Source organism: Salvelinus alpinus, chromosome 15, assembly GCF_045679555.1.
Source record: "Salvelinus alpinus chromosome 15, SLU_Salpinus.1, whole genome shotgun sequence".
Taxonomy (NCBI): Eukaryota; Metazoa; Chordata; class Actinopteri; order Salmoniformes; family Salmonidae; genus Salvelinus; species Salvelinus alpinus.
In genome coordinates, this window is record NC_092100.1 from 15,320,651 (window position 1) to 15,343,453 (window position 22,803).

At 42.7% G+C, this 22,803-nt stretch overlaps 1 protein-coding gene across 10 annotated transcripts in view; it reads left to right on the forward strand.

Moving 5' to 3' along the window:
* Positions 1 to 22,803, forward strand: part of LOC139540447 (rab GTPase-activating protein 1-like) — a 145,007-nt gene that overhangs the window by 110,294 nt on the left and 11,910 nt on the right. For 9 of the 10 annotated variants that reach the window (XM_071344275.1, XM_071344274.1, XM_071344276.1 and 6 more), the window contains one exon: positions 20,490 to 20,582. In XM_071344275.1, coding sequence (XP_071200376.1) covers positions 20,490 to 20,582 — 93 coding nt within the window. Of the gene's footprint in view, positions 1 to 4,420; positions 5,410 to 20,489; positions 20,583 to 22,803 lie in introns of those variants that run through there. The other variant, XM_071344283.1, reaches the window with a different exon arrangement.

Consider the following 22,803-nt stretch of genomic DNA (forward strand, 5'->3'; position numbering starts at 1 on the left):
ACAGAGCTGGTGTAACGGAGTCAGTTTTGTAGGCCTCCTTGCTCGCACACGCTTTTTCAGTTCTGCCCACAAATTCTCTATAGGATTGAGGCCAGGGCTTTGTGATGGCCACTCCAATACCTTGACTTTGTTGTTCTTATTAAGCCATTTTACCACAACTTTGGAAGTATGCTTGGGGTCATTGTCCATTTGGAAGACCCATTTGCGACCACGCTTTAACTTCCTGACTGGTGTCTTGAGATGTTGCTTCAATATATCCACATAATTTTACTTCCTCATGATGCCATCTATTTTGTGAAGTGCACCAGTCCTTCCTGCAGTAAAGCACCCCCACAACATGATGCTGCCACCCCTGTGCTTCACGGTTGGGATGGTGTTCCTTGGCTTGCAACTCTCCCCCTTTTTCCTCCTAACATAACGATGGTCATTATAGCCCAACAGTTCTATTTTTGTTTCATCAGACCAGAGAACATTTCTCCAAAAAGTACGAACTTTGTCCCCATGTGCAGTTGCAAACCGTAGTCTGTCTATTTTATGGCTGTTTTCTTCCTTGCTGAGCGGCCTTTCAGGTTATGTCGATATAGGACTCGTTTTACTGTGGATATAAAAACTTTTGTACCTGTTTCCTCCAGCATCTTCACAAGGTCCTTTGCTGTTGTTCTGGGATTGATTTGCACTTTTCGCACCAAAGTACGTTCATCTATAGGAGACAGAATGCATCTACTACCTGAGCGGTATGATGACTGAATGGTCCCATGGTGTTTATACTTGCATACTATTGTTTGTACAGATGAACGTGGTACCTTCAGGCATTTGGAAATTGCTCCCAAGGATGAACCAGATTTTTTTTCTGAGGTCTTGGCTGATTTCTTTTGATTTTCCCATGATGTCAAGCAAAGAGGCACTGAGTTTGAAGGTAGGCCTTGAAATACATCCACAGGTACACCTCCAATTGACTCAAATTATGTCAATTAGCCTATCAGAAGCTTCTAAAGCCATGGGTCAAATACAGTGAATTATAAATTAAATAATCTGTCTAAACAATTGTTGGAAAAATTACTTGTGTCATACACAAAGTAGATGTCCTAACTGACTTGCCAAAACTATAGTTTGTTAACAAGACATTTGTGGTGTGGTTGAAACACTTAGACTTGTTTTAATGACTCCAACCTATGTAAACTTCCGACTTCAACTGTATTTCCTTCTCTCAATATCTTCTATGTGGAATGGCACACCACATCCGCAGCCTGTCAGTGTGTGGTTATAGATGTTCACTACCTCCTACCTCCTCCCACATGGAGAATATATTGAGCTGAGGTATTTGGGGAATGTGCTGAGGTCAGATGAAGTGGCCTAAGGCTGCCTGCCTGCGCGCGCACACACACACACACACACACACACACACACACACACACACACACACACACACACACACACACACACACACACACACACACACACACACACACACACACACACACACACACAGGGCAGCGGAGCAGCTCCCATCTCTGTGTGTATGTGTGCTCGTATGTTGTGTGCTCGTATGTTGTGTGCTCGTATGTTGTGTGCTCGTGTTCGTGTGTGCTCGTGTTCGTTTGTGCTCGTGTTCGTGTGTGTGCTCGTGTTCGTGTGTGTGTGTGTGTGCTCGTTTGTGTGCTCGCTCGTATGTTTGTGTTTGTGTGCTCGCTCGTATGTTTGTGTTTGTGTGCTCGCTCGTATGTTTGTGTGCTCGCTCGTATGTTTGTGTGCTCGCTCGTATGTTTGTGTGTGTGTGTGCTCGCTCGTATGTTTGTGTGCGCTCGTGTGTGTGTTTAGCTTGCTTTGCAACTGTCTCGGTGGCAAAGCAGGGAGCCCTTCTAGTTTTACAGGAAGGAAGAAGAGCGTGTTGGAAGAGATAATTCTCTCCTTCCACACCCATCCCTGCTCTCTGTATGCATCTCTGTCTCCCTCCCTCTCCCCTGTGTATGTCTAATGACAGGATATCCTGAGTGTAGACACTCTGCATACGTTATTATGTAATTATTGCCTCGTACAAGCTTGTCTTTAAAAGCTTCTGGAAGAAAATTATCTGCTAAATGTTTGAGTAATATTACTTCACCTTATCACGTACTGACATGATGTAAAACAATTGTGCTCGTGCATGCACACACACACTGCACTTGCAGAACTGTGGTGTTATATGCCAGTGTGCGATCTTCTGAGTCATTTTGCGCAGAGAAATGTATTTGCTGTTTACACCGAAGTGTACACATCGTCAGATAGAGGATGGACTGAGAGAGGCAGGCTTTAGGACCGCGAGAGGAGAGGGAATGCTAGAGCGGGTAGGCGGGCTTTGCATTGACTTCAGTGGACAAGGTGAGCTGAACAGGTGCATCCATGGTCTGCCTGCCACACAGTGAGTCAGCAGCAATATGACAAGGAAATGGAGGAAAACTTCATATCTGTCTTTTTGTACATTCTGGATCTACTCCAGTGTCTAGAGAGAGACACTTTATCTGGGAGAGAGAGACTCCGTGAGCCTAGCCTTGCTATTGAGAAAGGCCGCCGTAGGCAGACATGGCTCTCAAGATAAGACAGGCTGTGTGCACACTGCCCACAAAATGAGGTGGAAACTGAGTTGCACTTCCTAACCTCCTGCCCAAATGTATGACCATATTAGAGAGACATATTTCCCTCCGATTACACAGAACCACAAAGAATTCAAAAACAAATTCAATTTCGATAAACTCCCGTATCTACTGGGTGAAATACCACGGTGTGCATCACAGCAGAAAGATTTGTGACCTGTTGCCGCAAGAAAAGGTCAACCAGTGAAGAACAAACACCATTGTAAATACAACCCATATTTGTTTAGTTATTTTCCCTTTTGTAATTTAACTATTTGCACATAATGACATTTGAAATGTCTTTATTCTTTTGGAACTTCTGTGTGTCTAATGTGTACTGTACATTTTTATTGTTCACTTTTGTTTATTATCTAGTTCACTTGCTTTGACAATGTTGACATACTTTTCCCATGCCAATAAAGCCCTTAAATTGAAATTGAGAGAGAGAATCACCTTTGGGTGGAGACAAACTCTGCAGTGGGACTGAAGAGACAGATGGAACCAGCCTGTACTCTGAGCCTGCATGGCTGTTTGTTTAGCTTTAACCACTCGGAGGAAATCAAATTGACTGGCGGCTAAAATAAGGTCTTGACGGTGATTGTGGTGGCCATCGAGTCTCTTGGGAGCTTAACGTGTAATAGCAACCTTCTGAACATCTGACTGACTGGCCTAGGAACTGCTGTGTAATATGAGGGACTTTCGTGCTCTGGGGCATCCAAGCAACTGCCTTGACTCTGACCTAGTGCAGGGAGAAATTGTTAAACTGTTATCAACCACTCTCTCCCTTCCCCCTCCTCACTCAAGGGAGGACCATACAAGAAGCAGCGTTAGCACGTCGACCCCCATTGACCTCCCAGAAGACACACACACCAGAATGGCACAACCGTGTGTGTGTGTCACAGGACCCCACCACTCATATAAATTGCCTGATTGGGCAACAGCAGCAGCTCTCTCATCTTAGGATTTCAATTCTCTCTTCAATGTCCTCTGAAGTGACATTGTGCCTGAGGTGTTTTGACAGAGAAGAGCCTAGTCTCCAGAATTAGCCACTCTATTTTTGCATCTTGTCCTTTTTAAACCCTTTTTTCACATCTTTTTGTGGAAGATGTGTGTGCATGCGTGTTCCCTTCTCTCAGGAGACAAATCTCACGGAGTGAGTCCGAGAGATACTCTCATCACAGAACTTGGTGTCGTTAGAAGGAACGAAGCACGGTGTCTACTGGCAACTACAACCATCATACCCTGTCAATGGAACTATACTTCCCCATGGACAAGTGCAGAGTTGAATCAGTTGATGATATACCTCATATGTTCATGAGTGCCAAGGAAGGAAATATAAGCCAGCCTGCTCAATTTATGTTGTCCTTACATTTTTTCTTTGATGTCTGAAGCGGATCAACTTGACTCCTAAGCAGCTTAGTCGAGTACAAGAATTCACTGGCACCTGCTAGTTGGGGAGCGATGCTAAGCTTTCAGCGACTAACAACCCCCCCCGGATTATGGGGAAATTATTTACATTTCACAGCCCTTAAACACCCCAAGAACAATGTTGAGGAAACTTTGAGACATTTCCAGGACAAAAATAAGATTTATCGACGCCTTGGAACATTTAGGTTTTAAATCCATTTAAAACCAAGTCGGCCATGATTTGATTGATTAATATTTATTCTGCCTGCCTTTGACAACCCTCTGGGAGACGTTTCATGCTCAGCAGTTTCACCATTTAGAAGAAGTGGAGACGGAGAGAGCAAGAGAGAGGAAGAGAGAGGGAGTGGTTGCTGTTTCTTAGACGCTACTCCCTTGAGAGAATGAAGAAGGAATAAAGGATGAGAATGTTGTATACAGTGCCTTTCCCCACCAGGGACATCTCCTAAGAGAACTGGGCCGAGTCTCAGCAGGAACAACTGAAGCTAACGCTAAAGCTTACCACGGTGGGGTCCTGATAAGTCAGGCTGCAGGCAGCGCTACAGACAGCTGTGTGGTTTAGTTTTTTTGTGTCACCTTGAATTCAAACATCAGACTCGCTGTGCCTGCAGTCGTTTTTTTATTTTTGTTCACATTGTTTCGTTTTCAAACTTTTGGGGGGGAGGACAAGCAGTGTGTGACGTATGTAGACTGCGGAGGCACTTAACACATCGAGTCATTGTGGTTTGTCTGACAGCTCCAACACTTCCTCACACACACTGAAACACACAGTTGAAGCGTGTGTTGGTGTGTGTAGCCATCTCCGATTGCGTCTAAACCAAACTTCATCTTACAAAGACTGAAGGGAGTGGAAAATAATACCGGGAGTGCAACCCGAGAGGAGCTGGAAAAACGCCACGGATTGGAGGACTAACAAATGTAGGAAAAGAAGAAAGGAGGAGGAATACCAGCCTGGCGGTTCTGAGGAAGAGGGGGAACGAAAGACACACTATCCTCCTCACAACACGCTTGAGAACACCAAGCATCAGAGGGAGAGAGAAATACAACAGGTGTGTTGTTCTGCAGGGCTCCTCCCTCCCTCGCTCCATCACACCCGCCCTTAGGGGCGTGGCTTGTACCTTGAGGGACAGTGAAAGAGGCCAGTCACTCCTCAGGCTCTCTGATAGACCTGTTGACTCCTCTCTTCCTCTCCACTCCTCTCTTCCACCCCTTTACTCTTTTCCACTTCACCCACCTGTGGAATATACTGCCCTGTGCCAAGATGATGGAAGAGATCTCTATCACGGTGGCGTACGACGCCCACGTCATCAATCAGATCTGTGAGGAGGATATCCTGGCTGGCCTGGTGGCCCTCTCCAAGCCTCCCAAACCTGTGGTAGGTCTGTCCCTCCTCAGTCCTGGCTACTTTGGCAACTCAACTCTGTTCATGCACTCTTTTACTGCCTGAGAACGGCTAAAGGAAACACTGCTTTCTTTTTTCAGTAGCGAGAACTATCTTTCCTACTGTCTTGTAGGAGACGGTGTAGATTGAAATACATTTGTATTCACGTTGTAGTTATAGTTCAGTGGTTGTCAGTGTGTTCTCAAGGAAATCTTTTCCCCCTCTCCAGTCAGCTTAACCTCAGGATACTAATGAAATTACAACTGTCAGTTTGTTTAAATTAAAGATGGATTACTCTTCACCCAGCATGTATACCTGTGTGAGTGTGTGCGCATGCATGCATGTTTGCGATTGGTCATCGAAGTCAAAACATGACCCAGTTTTTCCTGAAATGGCTGTTTTGAATCCTTAGGTATGTGCAGTCATTTCAATATTCAAATGCTTTCAGCCAGGTAAGGCAGGCACCATTACGCCACAGAGCTAGCCAATATTCCCCCTGTGCACAGTCTGTCAGGTCTAGTAGAGAACACTGTGCTTGTTTCAGATTCACAACATGCATTTCCTATCAGCTGGGCTCAGTTCTATGGCTACTTCTCACATTAGGTCATCATCACGCATTGAAATTCAAATCAAGAATCATTTTCAACACTCTGAATTGAGTTGCAATGGATTTCTTGAATTGCAATTGACCCCAACATTGACATACATGCTTTTTGTTTTGTCTATATGAGCGATAATGTGTTCTTTCTTACACGTGGGCACTGTGCATATGTTCGCACGTGCCTTAACTGTGTATTCTGTGAGGGTCTAGTATTGAACAGGAATGTATAACATTGTACTGTAATCTCTAACTGTTGTGTGCCTGTGGGTTATAAGCCGGCTGTTGTACTAGTAAGAAGTGACTGTACATAGGTTATCACTGGAGAGCTGAGCCTCATGAACACTGGCATATTCTAACAGTGGCTCAAGGTTAGCTTATACTTAGGCTGTGTCCCAAATGGAACCCTATTCTTTATATAATGCAATACTTTTGTCCAGTAGTACATTACTTAGGTCATAGGGCGCCATTTAGAACTCAGACAGTCTGTTTTGGTTCTCATTGTTCTACATAGCCCCCAGCTGTCACTGCCTCCAATATACACTGTACAGTTGAAGTCTGAAGTTTACATACACCTTAGCCAAATACATTTAAACTCAGTTTTTCACAATTCCTGACATTTAATCGTAGTAAAAATTCCCTGTCTTAGGTCAGTTAGGATCACCACTTTATTTTAAGAATGTGAAATGTCAGAATAATATTAGAGAGGGGGATTTATTTCAGCTTTTATTTCTTTCATCACATTCCCAGTGGGTCAGAAGTTTACATACACTCAATTAGTTTTTTGTAGCATTGCCTTTAAATTGTTTAACTTGGGTCAAACGTTGTGTGTAGCCTTCCACAAGCTTCCCACAATACGTTGAGTGAATTTTGGCCCATTCCTCCTGACAGAGCTGATGTCACTGAGTCAGGTTTGTAGGCCTCCTTGCTCGTACACGCTTATCAGTTCTGCCCACAATTTTCTATAGGATTGAGGTCAGGGCTTTGTGATGGCCACTCCAATACCTTGACTTTGTTGTCCTTAAGCCATTTTGCCACAACTTTGGAAGTATGCTTGGGGTCATTGTCCATTTGGAAGACCCATTTGAGACCAAGCTTTAACTTCCTGACTGATGCACCCTCACAGCAAAGCACCCTCACAACATGATGCTGCCACCCCCGTGCTTCACGGTTGGGATGGTGTTCTTCGGCTTGCAAGCATCCCCCTTTTTCCTCCAAACATAATGATGGTCATTATGGCCAAACAGTTCTATTTTTGTTTCATCAGACCAGAGGAAATTTTTCCAAAAAGTACAATCTTTGACGCCATGTGCAGTTGCAAACCGTAGTCTGGCTTTTTTATGGCGGTTTTGGAGCCGTGGTTTCTTCCTTGCTGAGCGGCCTTTCATCTTCACAAGGTCCTTTGCTGCTGTTCTGGGATTGATTTGCACTTTTCGCACCAAAGTACGTTCATCTCTAGGAGACAGATCGCGTCTCCTTCCTGAGCGGTATGACGACTGCGTGGTCCCATGGTGTTTATACAGATGAACGTGGTACCTTCAGGCATTTGGAACATGCTCCCAAGGATGAATCAGACTTGTGGAGGTCTATACATTTTTGGCTGATTTCTTTTGATTTTCTTTTGATTTTCTTTTGACATCATTTTCTGGAATTTTCCAAGCTGTTTAAAGGCACAGTCAACTTAGCGTATTTAAACTTCTGACCCACTGGAATTGTGATACGGTGAATTATAAGTGAAATAATCTGTCTGTAAACAATTGTTGGGAAAATTACTTGTGTCATGCACAAACTAGATGTCCTAACTGACTTGCCAAGACTATAGTTTGTTAACAAGAAATTTGTGGAGTGGTTGAAAAACCTGTTTTATTGACTCCAATGTAAGTGTATGTAAACTTCCGACTTCAACTGCATATGCAAAAGTATGTGGACACACTTTCAAATTAGTGGATTTGGCTATTTCAACCACATCCCATTGCTGACAGGTGTATAAAATTGTGCACACAGCCGTGCAATCTCCATAGACAAACATTGGCAATAGAATGGTCTTACTGAAGAGCTCAATGACTTTCAACATGGCAACGTCATTGGATGCCACCTTACCAAAAAGTCAGTTTGTCAAATCTTCTTCCCTGCTAGAGCTTCCCCAGTCAACTGTAAGTGCTGTTATTGTGAATTGGAAACGTCTAGGAGCAACGAAGGCTCAGCTGCGAAGTGGTAGGTTACACAAGCTCATAGAATGGGACCGCCGAGTGCAGAAGCGCATAGCAAAAATCGCCTGTCCTCGGGTTGCAACACTCTCACTACCGAGTTCCAAGCTGCCTCTGGAAGCGTTGTCAGCACAAGAACTGTTCGTCGGGAGCTTCCTGAAATGGGTTTCCATGGCCGAGCAGCCACACACAAGCCTAAGATCACCATGTGCAATGCCAAGCGTCGGCTGGAGTGGTGTAAAGCTCGCCACCATTGGACTTTGGAGCAGTGGAAACGCGTTCTCTGGAGTGATGAATCACACTTCACCATCTGGCAGTCCGACGGACAAATCTGGTTTGGTGGATGCCCGGAGAACACTACCTGCCCCAATACATAGTGCCAACTGTGAAGTTTGGTGTAGGAGGAATAATGGTCTGGGACTGTTTTTCATGGTTCGGGCTAGGCCCCTTAGTTCCGGTGAAGGGAAATTTATACGCTACAGCGTACAATGACATTGTAGACGATTCGGTGAATCCAACTTTGTGCTCGTCTCACACACAGTTTGGGGAAGGCCCTTTCCTGTTTCATCATGACAATGCCCCTGAACACAAAGGAAGGTCCATACAGAAATGGTTTGTTGAGATCGGTGCCCATGATTAATTAATGCCCATGATTTTGGAATGAGATGTTCGAGGAGCAGGGGTCCACATACAAGATATATTCCCAAAGTTAAAAGTATGGCATATTTTAGATTTGGGATATCTCAACGGCATATTTTAGCATAAGACATATATAATTTCACATGTTTAAGCATTGGAAATACGTTTTGTATGGGTCATGGATAAATGGCTAGATAGGAAGCTACTTCAGAGATGGTGAAATTTTTGTGGATTATGTTGAAATTATCATTGGTTTTAGTGAGCGACATTAGACGGCTATCGTTAGCTGTGTTTTATGGGCCTGTTAATAGTCATAAAGGGGAATGCTGATGGCCTATATACAACTTCAATGGAAAAAGTGAGGGTGAAATAGTGTCATCTTTTGCCACTTTCAAGGCTGTCTGTGGTCAGATATGACTGATAGTGCGAGGGGAAGAATGAGTGTGTTGGGGGAAGAGGAGGACTGGGGCGAGTGGGCTGGAGGGGGAAACCTTGTGCCTTCTTTTCCAGAAGGTTCCATATTATGTTAACTGAAATCAAAACTGTAGGGGTGTATGGAAGCTTTGTGTGGTTTTGTTTTTTGGCTCGTGCTCTTTCTCTGCAGGTCAATTTTGCAAGTCACTTCACACCTTCGAGAGACGGTTGGGCTACTCATCAGCTCTCGCTATCTCTCTCGCTCTCGCTCGCTCTCTCTCTCACTCACACACACATGGACAAGCTTCTGTGGTATATTCTTTTTCAGATGAAAGCTCTTTCATCAGCAGTATTTCGCTCTATTTCTCGACTTCTTTCTTTCTCCTTTTCATATTGTTTTTAGATAATGGCTCCTAGGGCGGTGACAATACCATGGCAAAAATGAAAACATCAGGCAGACCAAACTCTTTGGTTCTTTAAAATCCTGCAGTATGTAAAATATTGTGTTCTATAGCTTGGAAAATAAATATATGTGACTCTTGATGTCAACATTATGATGTTTGTTTCCAACATTCAGGGTGTTTTCCTAAATAAGTCAAAGCTGCTTCCTTTTTTTGGTTTACTTGCCATGATACTAACGGGCGTTGCGATACTGGTGTAATGCCGGCCCTAATGGCTCCCTTCTCTCTACCCTTCTCCCCTCTCGTCCCAGAGCTTGTGTTGGTATCTTACCAGGGCGTCACACACCTGAACACACACTTGTGTTCAGTCGTCAGGAACAGAAGGGCCGAGGGGGATGGAGAGTCCTTTCGTAAAGTTCCTATTGTTCACTGGGTACAACCAAGGCCAGTGGAGCATAAACAATGCTGATAGGCTATCTTATCAACCACACACATCTATTAGCCCTTTACAAGTTACAAAATACAGCAAGGAACAGGTTTGACTGCTTCTAGAACTGTTTATGGATTCCTGTCTGTAATAATATATTACATCAGGACTGGTGAGTTCATGGTGTCCATATATGTTATAAGACACTGGGCCTAGCATGCTATCAGGCTGAGAACAAACGATATGGGAAGATGGCTTGCTAACAATGGAGTATCTGTAGTAGGGATGTATTGTGGGTAATTGATAACCTAGGGGAGGAATATTTGCCACCCTGGTCCCACAGGGCAAGGGTCAGGTGTACATTATGCATGGCTAAGCAGGCTAGTGAAGAAAGGTAATGTCCAGGCAACAGGCTGTTTAATATCCTCATTATAAACCCAGTACAATATGTCCTCTTTATAAACCCAGTACAATATGTCCTCTTTATAAACCCAGTGCAATATGTCCTCTTTATAAACCCAGTGCAATATGTCCTCTTTATAAACCCAGTGCAATATGTCCTCTTTATAAACCCATTGCAATATGTCCTCTTTATAAACCCAGTGCAATATGTCCTCTTTATAAACCCAGTGCAATATGTCCTCTTTATAAACCCAGTGCAATATGTCCTCTTTATAAACCCAGTGCAATATGTCCTCTTTATAAACCCAGTGCAATATGTCCTCTTTATAAACCCAGTGCAATATGTCCTCTTTATAAACCCAGTGCAATATGTCCTCTTTATAAACCCAGTGCAATATGTCCTCTTTATAAACCCAGTGCAATATGTCCTCTTTATAAACCCAGTGCAATATGTCCTCTTTATAAACCCAGTGCAATATGTCCTCTTTATAAACCCAGTGCAATATGTCCTCTTTATAAACCCAGTGCAATATGTCCTCTTTATAAACCCAGTGCAATATGTCCTCTTTATATACCCAGTGCAATATGTCCTCTTTATATACCCAGTGCAATATGTCTTCTTTATAAACCCAGTGCAATATGTCCTCTTTATAAACCCAGTGCAATATGTCCTCTTTATAAACCCAGTGCAATATGTCCTCTTTATAAACCCAGTGCAATATGTCCTCTTTATAAACCCAGTGCAATATGTCCTCTTTATAAACCCAGTGCAATATGTCCTCTTTATATACCCAGTGCAATATGTCCTCTTTATATACCCAGTGTAATATGTCCTCTTTATAAACCTACAGTAGTACAATATGCATATCTTTACTACATTCCATACAGGATATATACAACATTGACCTCATGACACAAGGCAATGGGATGTAACTTCTCACAAACCAGTGTTTTCATCCCAACCACCACCTATTGTGTGACTGTACCCTTGAAAGCCTCTTGACGACTCCAGTCACTGTATAACTATGGTAAACACAGGCAAACCCACCCATACTCTCTTTCTGTCTCTCTATCTCCTCTTTCTCAGGCTCTCATCTCGCTTTATCGCCTTTCTCTAAATTAAATTTCAATTTAAGGGGCTTTATTGGCATGAGAAACATATGTATACATTGCCAAAGCAAGTAAAATAGATAAACAAAAGTGAAAAACTTTTTTTTACATTAAACATTACATTCAAAAAAATTCCCAAAGAATAAAGACATTTCAAATGTCATATTATGTGCAAATAGTTAAAGTACAAAAGGGAAAATAAATAAACATAAATATGGGTTGTATTTACAATGGTGTTTGTTTTTCACTGTTTGACCTTTTCTTGTGGCAACAGGTCACAAATCTTGCTGCTGTGATGGAACACTGTTATTTCACCCAATAGATATGGGAGTTTATCAAAATTGAGTTTCTTTTCGAATTCTTTGTGGGTCTGTGTAATCTGAGGGAAATATCTGTCTCTAATATGGTCATAGATTGGGCAGGAGATTAGGAAGTGCAGCTCAGTTTCCACCTCCATTTTGTGAGCAGTGTCCACATGGCCTGTCTTTTCTTGAGAGCCAGGTCTGCCTACGGCAGCCTTTCTCAATAGCAAGGCTATGCTCACAGAGTCTGTAGTTTGGGTCAGTCACAGTGGTCAGGTATTCTGCCACTGTGTACTCTCTGTTTAGGGACAAATAGCATTCTAGTTTGCTCTGTTTTTTTATTAATTACTTGACACATTGGAAATAATTATCTTTTTGTTTTCTCATTATTTGGATGGGTCAATTATGTTGGTGTCCTGGGGCTCTGTAGGGTCTGTTTGTGTTTGTGAATAGAGCCCCAGTACCAGCTTGCTTAAGGGACTCTTCTCCAGGGTCATCTCTCTGTAGGTGATGGCTTTGTTATGGAAGGTTTGGGAATCGCTTCCTTTTAGGTGGTTGTAGAATTTAACGTCTCTCTTCTGGATTTTGATAATTACCGGGTACCGACCTAATTCTGCTCTGCGTGCATTATTTGGTGTTTTACGTTGTATACTGAGGATATTTTTGCAGAATTCTACATGCAGAGTCTCAATTTGGTGTTTGTCCCATTTTGTGAATTCTTGGTTGGTGAGCAGACCCCAGACCTTACAACCATAAAGGGCAATGGGTTCTATAACTGATTCAAGTATTTTTAACCAGATCCTAATTGGTATGTTAGTTTTGATGGCATAAAGGCCTTTCTTGCCTTGTCTCTCAGGTTGTTAATGGCTTTGTGGAAGTTACTTGTGGCGCTGATGTTTAGGCCGAGGTATGTATAGTTTTTTTGTGTGCTCTAGGGCAATGGTGTCTAGATGGAATTTGTATTTGTGGTCCTGGCAACTGGACATTTTTTGGCACACCATTATTTTTGTCTTACTGAGATTTACTGTCAGGGCCCAGGTCTGACAGAATCTGTGCAGAAGATCTAGGTGCTGCTGTAGGCCCTCCTTTGTTGGGGACAGAAGCACCAGATCTTCAGCAAACAGACAATTGACGAAAGATTCTAGTAGGGTGAGGCCAGGTGCTGCAGACTGTTCTAGTGCCCTCGCCAATTTGTTGATATACAGTGGGGCAAAAAAGTATTTAGTCAGCCACCAATTGTGCAAGTTCTCCCACTTAAAAAGATGAGAGAGGCCTGTAATTTTCATCATAGGTACACTTCAACTATGACAGACAAAATGAGAAGAAAAAAATCCAGAAAATCACATTGTAGGATTTTTTATGAATTTATTTGCAAATTATGGTGGAAAATAAGTATTTGGTCAATAACAAAAGTTTCTCAATACTTTGTTATATACCCTTTGTTGGCAATGACAGAGGTCAAACGTTTTCTGTAAGTCTTCACAAGGTTTTCACACACTGTTGCTGGTATTTTGGCCCATTCCTCCATGCAGATCTCCTCTAGAGCAGTGATGTTTTGGGGCTGTTGCTGGGCAACACGGACTTTCAACTCCCTCCAAAGATTTTCTATGGGGTTGAGCCACTCCTTCGTTGCCCGGGCGGTGTGTTTGGGATCATTGTCATGCTGAAAGACCCAGCCACGTTTCATCTTCAATGCCCTTGCTGATGGAAGGAGGTTTTCACTCAAAATCTCACGATACATGGCCCCATTCATTCTTTCCTTTACACGGATCAGTCGTCCTGGTCCCTTTGCAGAAAAACAGCCCCAAAGCATGATGTTTCCACCCCCATGCTTCACAGTAGGTATGGTGTTCTTTGGATGCAACTCAGCATTCTTTGTCCTCCAAACACGACGAGTTTTTACCAAAAAGTTCTATTTTGGTTTCATCTGACCATATGACATTCTCCCAATCTTCTTCTGGATCATCCAAATGCTTTCTAGCAAACTTCAGACGGGCCTGGACATGTACTGGCTTAAGCAGGGGGACACGTCTGGCACTGCAGGATTTGAGTCCCTGGCGGCGTAGTGTGTTACTGATGGTAGGCTTTGTTACTTTGGTCCCAGCTCTCTGCAGGTCATTCACTAGGTCCCCCCGTGTGGTTCTGGGATTTTTGCTCACCGTTCTTGTGGTCATTTTGACCCCACGGGGTGAGATCTTGCGAAGAGCCCCAGATCGAGGGAGATTATCAGTGGTCTTGTATGTCTTCCATTTCCTAATAATTGCTCCCACAGTTGATTTCTTCAAACCAAGCTGCTTACCTATTGCAGATTCAGTCTTCCCAGCCTGGTGCAGGTCTACAATTTTGTTTCTGGTGTCCTTTGACAGCTCTTTGGTCTTGGCCATAGTGGAGTTTGGAGTGTGACTGTTTGAGGTTGTGGACAGGTGTCTTTTATACTGATAACAAGTTCAAACAGGTGCCATTAATACAGGTAACGAGTGGAGGACAGAGGAGCCTCTTAACCTCTCTGGGGCAGGTGGGACGCAATCGTCCCACCGGCCAATAGCCAGGGAAAATACAGCGCGCCATATTCAAATAAAATGATATAAAAATCAAACTTTCATTAAATCACACATGTAAGATACCAAATTTAAAGCTACACTCGTTGTGAATCCAGCCAACATGTTAGATTTCAAAAAGGCTTTTCGGCGAAAGCATAAGATGCTATTATCTGATGATAGCACAACAGTAAACAAAGAGAGAAGCATATTTCAACACTGCAAGCACGACACAAAACGCAGAAATAAAATATAAATCATGCCTTTGACGAAATTCTTTTGTTGGCACTCCAATATGTCCCATAAACATCACAAATGGTTCTTTTGTTCGATTAATTCCGTCGATATATATTCAAAATGTCAATTTATTTGGACCGTTTCATCCAGAAAAACACAGCTTCCAACTTTCGCCACTTCACTACAAAATATATCAAAAGTTATGTAAACTTTACCAAAACATTTCACTACTTTTGTAATACAACGTTAGGTATTTTTAAACGTTAATAATCGATCAATTTGAAGACGGGATGATCTGTGTTCAATACAAAAAGAAAACAAACTGACAACTTTTTTCGTAACGTGCCTCTCTCAAAAAATTTACTTCATGTGACCCTCATTTACGATAGCCCTACTTCTTCATTACACAAAGGAATAACCTCAACCGATTTTCAAGGACTGGTGACACCCAGTGGAAGCGGTAGGAACTGCAAGCAAGTCCATTAGAAATCTGGTGTCTCTAAGAAAACTCATTGAAAAGACAGTGACATCAAAAAAATAAAAATTCTGAGTGGTTTGTCCTCAGGGTTTTGCCTGCTACATAAGTTCTGTTATTCTCACAGACATGATTCAAACAGTTTTAGAAACTTCAGAGTGTTTTCTATCCAAATCTACTAATAATATGCATATCTTATATTCTGGGGATGAGTAGCAGGCAGTTGAATTTTGGCATGCTATTTATCCGAAAGTGAAAATGCTGCCCCCTGCCCACAAGAAGTTAAAGAAGTTACAGGTCTGTGAGAGCCAGAAATATTGGTTGTTTGTAGGTGACCAAATACTTATTTTCCACCATAATTTGCAAATAAATTTATAAAAAATCCTACAATGTGATTTTCTGGATTTTTTTCTCTCATTTTGTCTGTCATAGTTGAAGTGTACCTATGATGAAAATTACAGGCCTCTCTCATCTTTTTAAGTGGGAGAACTTGCACAATTGGTGGCTGACTAAATACTTTTTTGCCCCACTGTATACAGTGGGGAGAACAAGTATTTGATACACTGACGATTTTGCAGGTTTTCCTACTTACAAAGCATGTAGAGGTCTGTAATTTTTTATCATAGGTACACTTCAACTGTGAGAGAAGGAATCTAAAACAAAAATCCAGAAAATCACATTGTATGATTTTTAAGTAATTTATTTGCATTTTATTGCATGACATAAGTATTTGATACATCAGAAAAGCAGAACTTAATATTTGGTACAGAAACCTTAGTTTGCAATTACAGAGATCATACGTTTCCTGTAGTTCTTGACCAGGTTTGCACACACTGCAGCAGGGATTTTGGCCCACTCCTCCATACAGACCTTCTCCAGATCCTTCAGGTTTCGGGGCTGTCGCTGGGCAATACGGACTTTCGGCTCCCTCCAAAGATTTTCTATTGGGTTCAGGTCTGGAGACTGGCAAGGCCACTCCAGGACCTTGAGATGCTTCTTACGGAGCCACTCCTTAGTTGCCCTGGCTGTGTGTTTCGGGTCGTTGTCATGCTGGAAGACCCAGCCACGACCCATCTTCAATGCTCTTACTGAGGGAAGGAGGTTGTTGGTCAAGATCTCGCGATACATGGCCCCATCCATCCTCCCCTCAATACGGTGCAGTCGTCCTGTCCCCTTTGCAGAAAAGCATCCCCAAAGAATGATGTTTCCACCTCCATGCTTCACGGTTGGGATGGTGTTCATGGGGTTGTACTCATCCTTCTTCTTCCTCCAAACACAGCGAGTGGAGTTTAGACCAAAAAGCTCTATTTTTGTCTCATCAGACCACATGACCTTCTCCCATTCCTCCTCTGGATCATCCAGATGGTCATTGGCAAACTTCAGACGGGCCTGGACATGCGCTGGCTTGAGCAGGGGGACCTTGCGTGCGCTGCAGGATTTTAATCCATGACGGCGTAGTGTGTTACTAATGGTTTTCTTTGAGACTGTGGTCCCAGCTCTCTTCAGGTCATTGACCAGGTCCTGCCGTGTAGTTCTGGGATGATCCCTCACATTCCTCATGATCATTGATGCCCCACGAGGTGAGATCTTGCATGGAGCCCCAGACCGAGGGTGATTGACCGTCATCTTGAACTTCTTCCATTTTCTAATAATTGTGCCAACAGTTGTTGCCTTCTCACCAAGCTGCTATGTTGAAGAGGGTGGGGCTTAAGCTGCATCTCTGTCTCACCCCACAGCCCTGTAGAACTAAATGTTTAACCGCATACTTGTTTGTGAATATGGATTTTATGATGTTGTATGTTTTTCCCCCAACACCACTTTCCATCAATTTGTATAGCAGAACCTCATGCCAAATTGAGTCAAAAGCTTTTTTCAAATCAACAAAGCATGGGAAGACTTTGCCTTTGTTTTGGTTTGTTTCTTTGTCTATTAGGGTGTGCAGGGTGAATATGTGGTCTGTCGTACGATAATTTGGTAAAAAGCCCATTTGACATCTGCTCACTACATTGTTTTCACTGAGGAAATATATGAGTCTGTTAATGGTAATGCAGAGGATTTCCCCAAGTTTGCTGTTGACGCATATCCCATGGTAGTTATTGGGGTCAAATTTGTCTCCACTTTTGTGGATTGGGGTGATCAGTCCTTGATTCCAAATATTGGGGAAAATGCCCGTGCTTAGGATGATGTTAAAGAGTTTAAGGAATTTGTGGTGTGTATATTTTATCATTTAATTTAAGATACCATCAACACCACGGGCCTTTTTGGGTTGGAGGGTTTTTATTTTGTACTGTAGTTCATTCAATGTAATTGGAGAATCCAATGGGTTCTGGTCGTCTTTAATAGTTGATTCTAAGATTTGTATTTGATCCCGTATATGTTTTTGCTGTTATAGGGCCAAAAAGTATGGATAAACCACTTCTTCAATCATCTCCATTTTGGATAGATAACTCTTTGTGCTGTTTGTTTAGTGTTTTCCAATGTTCCCAGAAGTGGTTAGTCTATGCTTTCTTCAGTTACATTGAGCTGATTTCTGACATGCTGTTCCTTCTTTTTCCGTAGTGTATTTCTGTGTTGTTTGAGTGATTCACCATAGTGAAGGCTCAGGTTTTCTGGGTCTCTGTTTTTGCTTGGATAGGTTTCTGAATTTCTTTCTTAGGTTTTTGCATTCTTCATCAAACCATTTGTCATTGTTAATTTTCTTAGGTTGTCTGCTTGAAATTCTTAGCTTTGATAGGGAAGCTGAGAGGTCAAATATACTGTACAAGTTTACACCTTCACTATTACAGTGAAATGTTTTTTCCAGAAAGTTGTCTGAAAGGGATTGAATTTGTTTTGGTTGGTTTCCACACTACTTTTCTTCCATCTATAGCATTTCTTAATATTACTCAGCTCCTTTGGCTTTGATGTCTCATGATTTGAGTATTGCTCTGTTCAAGTAGACTGTGATTTTGCTGTGATCTGATAGGGGTGTCAGTGGGCTTACTTAATACTGAGAGAGACTGGATTGAGGTCAGTGAAAAAGTATTCTACAGTACTACTGCCAAGAGATGCGCTATAGGTGTACCTACCGTAGGAGTCCCCTCGAAGCCTACCATTGACTATGTACATACCCAGCGTGCGACAGAGCTGCAGGAGTTGTGACCTGTTTTTGTTGGTTATGTTGTCGTAGTTTGTATTTTTTTTTTTTTATGTAAACCTTTATTTAACTAGGCAAGTCAGTTAAGAACAAATTCTTAGTTACAATGACGGCCTACCGCGGCCAAACTCGGACAACGCTGGGCCAATTGTGCACCGGCCTATGGGACTCCCAATCACGGCTGGTTGTGATAGTCTGGTTGTGCATATGGGGGAGGGAATGCTGTCACCTCCAGGTAGGTGTTTGTCCCCCTGTGTGCTGAGTGTGTCAGGTTCTTGTCCAGTTCTGGCATTTAGATCACCACAGACTAGTACATGTCCCTGGGCCTGGAAATTATTGATTTCCCTCTCCAGGATGGAGAAGCGGTCTTCATTAAATTATGGGGATTCTAGTGGGGGGATATAGGTAGCACACAGGAGAAATTTTTTCTCTGTTGAGATCATTTCCTTTCGAATTTCTAGCCAAATGTAAAATGTTCCTGTTTTGATTAATTTAATAGTGAGTTAGGTCTGCTCTATACCAAATTAGCATACCCCCTGAGTCCCTTCCCTGTTTCACACCTGGTAGTTTGGTGGATGGGACTACTATCTCTCTCGCTCTCTCTTTTACTCATCCCCCTCTGTCTTCCCTCATTCTCAGCCAGTGAACTCCTATCTTCCTCTCTTCTGTCTCTCTGCTCTTGCTCTTCCTTCCCCTTCTGTCTTCTTCAAACAGTGACCTCCCATTTACCCCTCTCTCCCTCCCACTCTCATTCAATTCAAGGGCTTTATTGGCATGGGAAAACATATGTTAACATTGCCAAAGCAAGTGAAGTAGATAATATACATAAGTGAAATAAACAATAAAATTGAACAGTAAACATTACACTCACAGAAGTTCCAAAAGAATAAAGACATTTCAAATGTCATACTATGTGTATATATACAGTGTTGTAACGATGTACAAATGGTTCAAGAACAAGAGGGAAAATAAATAAACATAAATATGAGTTGTATTTACAATGGTGTTTGTTCTTCACTGGCTGCCCTTTTCTTGTGGCAACAGGTCACAAATCTTGCTGCTGTGATGTCTCACTGTGGTATTTCACCATCTCCTATGTGAGCTTTTATCTCTGGTGGAATCAGCCAGTGAGCTGATACCCCCCCCCCCCTCTCTCTCTCTCATAGGGGCCTCTGGTGGCTGGATCCATTAACAAAGCCACACCCCTCTGTAGCTTGTTTTGCCCCAGAGAAACCTGTAAACCACATCCTAGCAGCAGGTGCCATGGCACCGCCAAGGGCTGAGCCACCCTAGGATACCATTTCCTTAGGCACAGATCTGGCTGGCATAGAGAGCCTTGACTAAATGTGTTGTCATGTTTTGAAGTGTTCACTTCTAAGGTTACCAGTATGTGTTTGGTCTGAAGATGAGGCATGCTAGTCTGAATTTGTTGCTTTTTCAGCACATTATGATTAGTTTTGCACCTACTGTGCAGGTGTATAATTAACCTTACTCTAATGCCAAAACACTGGTGTTATCTTGGTAGTTCTGGCTTTCGGCTTTTTGAAGAGGTTTCTTCGTGAAACTTGTACTGCCTGTTGTTCAGCTTCTGCTGTGTTTGTTGTGCTGCAAAAATGAGGCTAGAGTGGTTAGCTGGAATGTAAATGAACAGGTGTACATGATGTAAACTACTCTCACAGAGTAGTTGGGTTTTGAGGTGTGATGTCACTGCTCTCAGGAGAGACCGACGGCAGCCATTTTGTGCCAAGGCTAAGGGCATGTAACAGTTAATACATTTCTCTAGTAAAAGCAATAGTGAGTAGTTAAGTGTACATTGACGCAGTTCTAAAAGGAGTGTTTATACTGATACTGTTCTGTTTCTGTTCCATCAGTCGGGTGATGAAAGTGATAAGATATGCTGTGGAAACCCTAGTTTTGCCTTCAGTTAGAAGGTTGCTACATTGCAAGCTCACCGAGATCTCAGTAAACCAAACTTTGCATTACATCCATTTGGAGAAACGGAACTGGCTGAATGTTTTAGTCCTGTTTGTCTCCCCATTGCCATCTAGTGGTTTAGAAGCTCTTTCACACTTTAGAAGGCAAACTGCTGTAATTTTTGGTAAGATAGATCCCACATGGCTGTGGTTGCACCTTTTAAGACAATTCCATCCAACAACACTGACTCAGCTGTCCTCCTGTCACCCCTCCAGGTTCCCACCAAGAAGCTGAAGAAGTTTGAGAAGGAGTACCAGACCCTGAGAGAGAGCCAGCTGCAGCAGGAGGACCCCATCGACCGCTACCAGGTAAGAAACAGACTACACACAATCGTGTCTTACCCACTGCTCTAGAATCAGATTACTCTACCCCCAATCTGGCAGATGACACAATATCTGACCCTTTATCAGTGGTTAGGGGCCTCACTTCTACTTAATCCACATTCAGCCACTAAAATTACCCAAGTGTTTCCCATAGCTAGAGTTACTTAGGCGGACCCCCTCACTGTGCTTGTATACCTCCTTAAGAATTGGATCTCTGAAAATGGGTTGTTTGTAAATATAGATGATACTTGGGGCGGCAGGTAGCCTAGTGGTTAGAGAATTGGACTAGTAACCGAAAGGTTGCTTGATCGAATCCCCAAGCTCACAAGGTAAAAAAAAATATGTTCTGCCCCTGAACAAGGCCGTTAACCCACTGTTCCTAGGCCGTCATTGTAAATAAGAATTTGTTCTTAACCATGCCAGGCCCCTCCCTCCAGTCTCTGCTCAGGTCTTGTAGACTATGCCAGGCACACACACTCAGTGAAGAGAAAGGGATAGAACATTTTTGTAATGAGTGGAAGCCATAGACTTCTGCTGGTCAAAGATATGGAAGAGGAAAGAGCTTTCCCCTCCTGACTATTGGAATGATGTTAAGATTGGGATTGGGAATAACGAATAACGTAATCCAATACAACCTCATCCTGGTAGTCTCAGATATCCCTGACCTTGGAGCTACAGTACGTATTCCTTCAGCTTTTCTCTGACTTTTCCAAATGGGGGGAAAACAATTTTTGGGCAGGGTTCTCTTCAGACAGACAACTCTCCCACCAAGTTTGAGTAGGCAGGGCTTAAAATGCTCAGGAAAAATATTCCCCTCTGAAACAGTACCCAATGCGCACACAGATAGCTAGGCTAGTCAGGGAAGAATGACTGGCAGTCCCCCCTGAAATGAGATGAACACCACATTCTCATTAATAATTATGCCACATAAATCATATACATTTTCATTATGTTATAACCTTTCTACACTAAAAGGAGGGACATTATTAGATGACTGCAACCTGAAAAACTTTACTATCTTCAAGTGACTGGTAGTTAGTTACCGAGCTTTGTTCAGCCCATAGTAACTTAGACATCCGGCTAATAGATTTACCTTGCTCGCTAGCCATTAGTAATGGGCTCACTAATCAAATGTATGTTTTGGTTATGAGTTAGCTAGTGAGCTAGCTCTAATTTACTAATGTAAAGAAAACAGAGCCTGTACAATAATCACTTTATTTTATAGGATGATATAGCCTAATGGTGCATGAAGCAGACACGGTATGCCTTTGTTAAGTTGAATGAAGATGTACATGTTTTCGTCCTTCTGTCCCTTGGCACAGTGGAACAATTCTTGTTGGGCTGCTGCAGCGTGATTCCGGATAGCGGACATCCTGTAAACGGTGAACGGGCATGTAGATGTGTATGGGACCGTTTCAGACTGGATCTGACATTTTGAAATATCTTTCTTATTAAGAACTGAATTTGCATATTATAACAACCCCACAACCTCCATCCTCATCTGCGTAACTCCCTGATTTGGCTCTAAACCAGGTGTGCAAACAGTGGTGCCAGTGAGTGGCTCGATAGTGGTTAGTCGGCTGTGCAGCCTCAACCCAGTATGCGCGCACAACGCCTTCGGATATGAAATTGAAAATGTACATTTGAGTTTGGAATATGTATTCTAGAGACTTTTTGCACATTGGCAAGGTGCCACCGAGATGTTGATCCTTGGCCTACATATGCCAATGTAGAACTGTAGAATGTAGAACCTAGGCTGACGTCTCGGCTACGTTTTGCCAATGAGCAAATTCTCTTTAGGACATATTCCTGATGTATTCGGTATCCATCGAGCCATTGAGATGTGCGTCATCAGGGAAAGATGTCCTAGAAAATACTGCATTGTATGCTGGTCTTCAAGCATTCCCTCTAATCAAAGATCGATTTACTTTAGACCTGTGGATCCAGGTGTTATGGCAGTCAGTACCATAAATAAATAAAGTGCCAGGGAAAAGCCAGTCTCACTCTTTCTTACCCTGTCTCAAATCAATCAAATACAACACCTTACAGTGAAATGCTTACTTATGAGCCCCTAACCAACAATGCAGTTTCAAAAAATACAGATAAGAATAAGAGATAAAGTAACAAGTAATTAAAGAGCAGCAGTAAATAAAATAACAATATATACAGGGGGGTGCCGGTACAGAGTCAATGTGCGGGGGCACCG